The sequence below is a fragment of the Monodon monoceros genome, unplaced genomic scaffold (assembly GCF_005190385.1).
Source record: "Monodon monoceros isolate NGI ecotype Baffin Bay Population unplaced genomic scaffold, NGI_Narwhal_1 Super_Scaffold_21, whole genome shotgun sequence".
NCBI classification, from domain to species: domain Eukaryota; kingdom Metazoa; phylum Chordata; class Mammalia; order Artiodactyla; family Monodontidae; genus Monodon; species Monodon monoceros.
Window position 1 is genome coordinate 56,080,258 of NW_021703778.1, and position 7,535 is coordinate 56,087,792.

At 46.6% G+C, this 7,535-nt stretch overlaps 1 protein-coding gene across 6 annotated transcripts in view; it reads right to left on the reverse strand.

Annotated features, from left to right (window-relative positions):
• Positions 1-7,535, reverse strand: part of GNB5 (G protein subunit beta 5) — a 50,376-nt gene that overhangs the window by 4,861 nt on the left and 37,980 nt on the right. For 5 of the 6 annotated variants that reach the window (XM_029239173.1, XM_029239174.1, XM_029239171.1 and 2 more), the window contains 4 exons: positions 7,254-7,397; positions 5,372-5,463; positions 2,217-2,265; positions 396-492 (listed from right to left, as the gene is read on the reverse strand). In XM_029239173.1, coding sequence (XP_029095006.1) covers positions 396-492; positions 2,217-2,265; positions 5,372-5,463; positions 7,254-7,397 — 382 coding nt within the window. Of the gene's footprint in view, positions 1-395; positions 493-2,216; positions 2,266-5,367; positions 5,464-7,253; positions 7,398-7,535 lie in introns of all 6 variants that reach the window. The other variant, XR_003796041.1, reaches the window with a different exon arrangement.

Genomic DNA, 7,535 nt, shown 5'->3' on the forward strand with positions numbered 1-7,535 from the left:
CCCCCCCCCCCCCCCCCCCCCCCCCCCCCCCCCCCCACCCCACCACCGCCCCACCTCTGGAGAAAAAGGTCCCTTTTCAGGTGTGAAAGGAAAATGGAAGGCTGGAGAGGAAATGCCTAAAGGCGCAGATGCAGTTTTGATACATCATTGTTTTGAAGAAGAGTATTAGGTGGGCCCAGCCTTCATTTCCCGTGGAGTGAACTGGGCCGGGGAAGCTGCTTCAGGCAGGGCAAAGCGGGCTGTCAAAAATGCAGTGGAGGAAAACTGGTGCAAAAGTAGACTCTTTAGCACATGGACCCATAGGAAGTTTAGCTAGCAGGGGAAGCTTGGCAGAGCTGGGTTTCATTGGAGTCCTGTTTTATGGTCCTGGGAAAGTTTCTGAAATAAAATCTTACCACTGAGGGAGAAGTCCACGCTGGAAGCTCCAAAGATGATACTCTCTTTGGAATAGATGGCAACCTCCCTGTCTGCCCGGAGGTCGTAGAGGCGACACTGGGGTGACAAAGAAGACAAAGAGGCACTTGTTTCTGGATCCTGTTTGGTGCATTGATGGCTACAGAGCTACAGGCTGGTGCCAGTGGCTTGTGTAGTTTGAGAGATAAGGGAAAAACCTCTTTCGTTTTCTCTCCTAGTATTTTCTCCCTCAATCCCGATTCCTATCAATCTCCAGGGATTACTGGAGATTCAAAGAAACAGCAAATACAGATTTCTTTAGGTACAAAAACAAAAATGAAAGCCCTCTTTTTTTTCTGACAAAGAATATGTGTTCACTGCAGAAAATTCATGAAAACTCAGAAATGCATAAAGAAGGAAATAAACGTCACCCCCAATCCTAGAGGTATTTACTAACATCTGGACGATTCCCTTCAGTCTTAATCTATTTTATGTGTGGATTTAAATGGGGAGGATGTTTCATTATTGCTTCTATTAGCATTATGTTATGAGCATTTTCTCATATCATTAAATAATCTTAAAAAAAAACAGGAGTAATATGGTTGTTATATTCCTCATGTGGATATATCAGAATCTACTTAGCTTATACCCTGCTAAGTGTTTGATTACGTCTGATTTTTCTCTTTTACAAATAAAATTATGGGGAAGCCATGATCCTTCTTCTATAAAAATCTTTATATGCATCTCTGATATTTTCCTTAGAACAGCTAAAAAATAGAATCCTTAGAATAGAATTGTTCCCAAGAAATAGCATGCCTGGATCAAAGGGTAGGGAAGTTTTGAAAGCTCTTGAATTCTCCCAAAGGTATGCCCTTAAATTTTTTTAAATATTTTTTGAAATACAGAAGTTTAAAATTTTCATGATTATCAAACCCTCAATCTATTCCCCTGTAATTCTTCCAGGATAGCAAATTAGAGTGCAGTTCATTATTTAATAAGATATTGGCTATTTTGAGGGCACAGGAGGATATTTTTTTTCTCCTGAAATACAGGTCAACATAATTTGACAATTAGTATCAAAAGCCTTAACACTAGGCTGATTTTGGGCTTCCGTGGTGGCGCAGTGGTTGGGAGTCCGCCTGCGATGCAGAGGACGCAGGTTCGTACCCCGGTCCGGGAAGATCCCACATGCCGCGGGGCGGCTGGGCCCGTGAGCCATGGCCACTGAGCCTGGGCGTCCGGAGCCTGTGCTCCTCAGTGGGAGAGGCCACAACAGTGAGAGGCCTGCGTACCGCAAAAAACAACAACAACAACAAAAAACTAGGCTGATTTTTAACTCAACAAGTTCATGTCAGAGAATTAATTCTAAGGAAATGATAAGAGAGGTACCAAAAATATTTGCTTATAGCAGTGTTTTTAACAGGAAAGAAAACCTTGGAAAAAACCTAATGACCCAAAACTTGAAGATTGGTTAAGTAAATGATGGCATATCCATAACATGGAAAACTATTCAATCAGTAAGAAAATATAATGCGGGAGAAAAATATGTATTGGCATGGGAAAATGTTCACAATCTATTGCTCAGTGAAAAAAGCAAATTATAAAGCATTTTGTTTAAAAACTAAAAAGACAGAAAGGAATTCATCGAACTGTGATTTTTCTTGGGTATGATGATTAACATAATTTAGTGTTTTCCCCCAAGTTTTCTTTATTGAAGTCACATCAGTTCTGTAATCAGGAAAAAAGTTATTTTTGAAAACTAAAATTAGGTCAGCATATCTCTCCTTTGGATAGGAAAAGCTCTCAATAACTTAGAAACATACCGTAGCATCATCTGATCCCGAAGCAAAGGCATCTCCGCTCGGGTAGTATCTGCAGAGAGAAAGTGTGGGGAGAAAGCACTTAAGAGTGGTGATTCCCAGTCCTGGGTGCCCATCAGAACCATCTGGGAAGGCTGTCCCATGCTGGTCCCCCAGACTTCTAGGGATACACAGACCACTCATTACAGAGGCCAGAAAGGGAGGCTCATCTGGAAGGTCCCATTGACCTAATTTTCTTCTCTGTAAACAGGGGACAGTGACACTGGCCTTGCAGAGTATTGGCGAGGAGTAAATGAGATAATATGTATATCTGTACCAGACACTGAACACAGGCAGGTCCCCTGTATCCTTGCTTCCCCTTGATCATATACCCCATTCCCAAGACTTGGCCAGAGCTAAGGGATAAGACAGTGGTTATAAACACAGACACTGCAATCAGATATACAGAGCCACGGGAAGCTGTCTGCACTGACCACTCACTACATGGGATACTTCTGGCAAGTGCCTTCACCTGGCCCAGCCTCAGTTTCTTCATCTGAAAAGTGAGGATGATAATGCACATTTCCTGCTATAAAGACTGAATAAGACAGTATACATATTATACAAAGAACGTGGCATGGTGCCAAATAAAAAGCATGCAATAACTAATGATTATTACTGTTACAGTCATCCCCTCCTCTAATCAGGCCTTCAGGGACTTCCCTGGTGGTCCAGTGGGTAAGACTCCGCGCTCCCAGTGCAGGGGGCCCGGGTTCGATCCCTGGTCGGGGAACTATATCCCGTGTGCATGCCGCACGCTGCAACGAAGATCCCACGTGCTGCAACTAAGACCTGGCACAGCCAAAATAAATAAATATCTAAAAAGAAAAATAATCAGGCCTTCTGGAGAGAGGGCAGCCTAAGTAGAGACCTGGTGGATATTAGAAGAAGAGGGTCCTAGGTAGAGGGAACAGCATGGGTGAGAGAACGTGCATGTTTAAGCTGTTATTTCATGAATATATAGGGATTTAATTTAGTTTTGTGGCTTTATGTTCTATCCTGTATCTTAAAAACGTCATTTACTGGGCTTCCCTGGTGGCGCAGTGGTTGAGAGTCTGCCTGCCGATGCAGAGGACACGGGTTCGTGCCCCGGTCCCGGAAGATCCCACATGCTGCAGAGCAGCTGGGCCCGTGAGCCACGGCCACTGAGCCTGCGCGTCCGGAGCCTGTGCTCCACAATGGGAGAGGCCGCAACAGTGGGGGGGGGCCCGTGTACCACAAAAAAAACCAAACAAACCTCATTTACTATCTGTAGTAATTTCTCAATTGATTTCCTTGGATTTTCTGGGTAATTACTGCACATGTGCAAAAAGTGATAGTTTTTTTTCCCCTGGTTTCCTTTCCTACATTTGAGGTCAAAGAGCTAGAAAATTCTCATTAATATTTCTACCACTAAGGTAATTAAGTATTCTTATTGTGTTCTGGCTTTTTTAAAATTATTATTACTATTATTTTATTTATTTATTTTTGGCTGTGTTGGGTCTTCACTGCTGCATGTGGACTTTTCTCTGGTTGCAGTGTGCGGGCTTCTCATTGCTGTGGCTTTTCTTGTTGCAGAGCACGGGTTCTATGCGTGCAGGCTTCAGTAGTTGTGGCACACGGGCTCAGTAGTCGTGGCTCACGGGCTCTAGAGCGCAGGCTCAGTAGTTGTGGTGCACGGGATTAGTTGCTCCGCGGCCTATGGGATCTTCCCGGACCAGGGCTCAAACCCGTGTCCCCTGAATTGGCAGGTGGATTCTTAACCACTGCACCACCAGGGAAGCCCTGTGTTCTGGCTTTTAAGGGGAATAAGTCTAGTACTTTCCTCTAAGTATAAATATTCTTGAGTGATTAAACTTTAAATGCTGTCCTGACAGTGCCACCTTCTAAATATATATGTCAAGTCCTGACCTCTCTCTTGGAATCCGGTTCACAGCTCCTGCTACCTACTTGACATTCCCACTTGGTCGTATAATAGCGTCTCAGACTTAGCTGGCCCAAGACAGAGCTCCAGAATCCATATGCAACCACTGCCTTCTCCCTGCACTGCCTCCAACCCTCCCTGTCTTAGCAAATGGATCAATGCTTACTGCCCCTTATAAAAGATACAGGTTCCCTGAGCTCAGGGTTCTTCTCCTATAATGCAGCCCTTTGCATGGGCAGGTGTCATTTGGCCCTTTTTCATGTGACCCTGTAGAATTGGGGCTTAGGTAACCAGCACAAAAATGCTGATACCCCAGCTACTGCCATCACTATGAGTCACCAACTATCCTTCATCTCTAACCCAGGAGTCTCATTCCTTCTAGCAGCATCCATGAATCTGTGGCAGCCTTACTTCATAGCTTGCAGCTAGGGTAAAATCTCAACTCCTTCCCAATTCTGGACATTTCTATCCTCCCTGTGTGTCTTCTTTAGTTTCAGCCACCATCATTTCATTCTAAAACTCACACAACAACCTTCTAACTGGCCGTCATACTTCCATTCTTGCTCCCCTACAATCCATTCTCCATACAGCATCCAGAGTGACCTTTTAAAGGCAAAACATGGATCACGCTAGCCACCTCCCCAACTCAGGACTCGCTAGTGGTGACCTGGCTTTTTGTTAGGTCCCTGAACATCTCACCTCCCTGATCTTCCCCCCAGCTCTTTGCAAGCCTGGCTCCTTCATTATCCTGGTCTCAATTTAAACATCAATTTATCAGAGAGGCCTGACCATTCAAAGAAATAACCCATCTTATCACAGTTCCCTGTTTTACTTTTTCTTAGCACTTAGCAGTACTTAAATAGCACATTTATCTGTGCTTTGTCTTCTGTAGGACAGTAGAGATGTTGTCTTGTTCAAAACAGTGCTCCCAGTTTCTGGAATAATGTCTAGCAGATAAGGACTTCATAAACATTTTTTGAATGAATGAATGAGAAACACTGACTTGACCTAGACAGGATAATATCCGTTGCCCCTAGTGCAATTATATTAAAATTCTCCAAGAAATCGGGAGTGCTGTTCAGTCCCACCACAAATCAGCCATTATTGCTGGAAAAGCCTCTCTCAACCAAATAAATTGAGCCTAGAGGCTAAGTACTAGCCCAGGCCGGGGAACACTGGAGGACAGAGGAGCAACGTGAACATTCTACTCACTGACCGGACGCTGTTGATGTCAGATTCGTGTGTTTCAAAGGCCTGCACGCACTGTCCGGAGCGCATGTCCCACACCATGGCTTTCTTGTCACATCCCTACGAACAGAAAGTTACCCAGAGTTATGTACAATGCAAGGAATGTCTACAGACAGGCATGAGTTCTGGTTATGTCACAGAGACCTTTTAGTTCCCATTAGTAAATGGCTGACAATATGCTTTTCTGGCACTAGCTTTACCTAAGGCCACTTTCCTCAACTGATAAGCCCTCACGCGGCCAGAGAGAGGTCTTGGGGTCAGGGTGACGAGCAAGGGAAGGCACCCAGCCCCCTTTTAAGCATGTTTTCTTCTCTCCCAGCTTTCTGAGGGGCTGCAAACTCTCCAGAGCCTCCTTCTCCCCTTCCTCCTGGGCATCTCTCTTCACTTTTCCCTCTCTTTCCCCCTCCTCTTTATCTCTGCCTCTATAAGCCCAGAGGAGAGGAGGGCAGGTGGACAGTGGGTGTGGTGGGACCTCCCAGCTTTGTCTCAGGTGTGTGGGGCAGCCTGAGCACAGGTGGAGAGCCAGGTGCCCCTGGGCCAGCTGCACCCCAGCAGCCTAGTCAGGGTGTTGCCCGCAGTCAGCTGGGTGGCTCAGGCAAGTCACCTCCCTGGACTTCTGCCTCAACACCTGTAAAGTGAACCTTCTCTGGGTTGCTACCATGACCCAGAGAATCATGAACACTAGGCTTTCCCATACTCTCTTGCTTCCGGGAGCATTTTGATAAATTCCTGCAGAGCTTTCTGTGATCAAGCATGAGCAATATAATTAGACTCTCAAAGGTCAAACAGAAGGAGTCATGGGTTAAAATTGGTGTCCAAGTTGTTGGTTTCAACTCAGAGGAAAGGGTGGATGAGGTGCCATGACTGATGTCTCAGAAAGACCTGCTGTGGGAGTTCCGCGCTCCAAGCATCTTTACTGAGAATGTGGACAAAGGAATCAGCGAGTCTCTTCAAATCGTTACAGGACCCTAAATCAGATGGAGTTTAATACTCTGGAAGAGACAATACAATCCACAATGATATCAACAATTTGAAAAAAGAGTGTAGCTGAGTAGGGATAAATACAGTTATACAAAGACACAAGAATGAAATGTACACAGATAGGGCCAAATACCCAAGAAGAAAATCAGGGTCCCTGCCAACTCGAGGCCTCACAGCCCTCACCTGAGGCCCGGGACTAAGATGTGGGCAGCTCGGAGCAAACATCATTAGACAGCGTTTGCATCTCTGTCCTCTCTCATCACTTGTCTCCTGAGCGAGATGAGACAGGACCCAGGGGTCAGGTCAACCACCTCAGTTCTCCATTCTTATTCCCAGGTGTCCGTAGAAATACTTGCCTCTCTGCATAACACACTGTAAACTCTTCCCTCTACTGCTCACAACATCCTGGGGAAGGTGGGGGGCAAATGCTAGCGTGCCTTATGCCCAATTTACAGAGGATGAAATGTAGAGTCAGGTAGCAAACGTGGGTCCCAGGTATCCTGGCTCATCTGGTGCTCCTCTGCCATGGTGGCCTGCCTGTCCGACTCGTAGCCTTCAGATACGCTGTTCCCTGTGCCTGAGAGTGGGAGGGGCTGGCGACTGGCAGGGGTGGGGCGGGAGAGTGTCCCACCAGTGTCAAAGCTCTGATCACGCCACAGCGATGCTTCACCACCACTGCCACCTGAGCCTCCTGGTGCCTAGCGACTGTCTCTAAAGCTCTCAGATGCTAACTCTCTGCTACCTATTTAAGGAATCTCAGCCCCATCCAGGTAAGTGTCCAGTCTAGTCCCACGAATTAACAGGAAGTGCCACCATGAGCCTCCCTCGTGGACAAAGGACCCCCCCAGAGATCTTCCTTGGGTCTTTACCCCAGACACGAAGGTGTTCCCGGTTTCTGAGGGAGCCAGGTCCAAGCAGAGCACGTCGGCCCCGTGCCCATGGAAGCTCTGCAGCAGCTGCCCGCTCTCCACGTCCCACAGGGCACACGTGCCGTCGCCACTCGCTGTCAGGATCTGCCGCAGGAAAGGACAGGAAGGGTGTGGCTGTCATTAATGTCCCTGTCAGGGGAAGCCAAGCAGACGCTTACAGTTCCACAGGGACCTTACACACACACACACACACACACACACACACACACACACACACACACA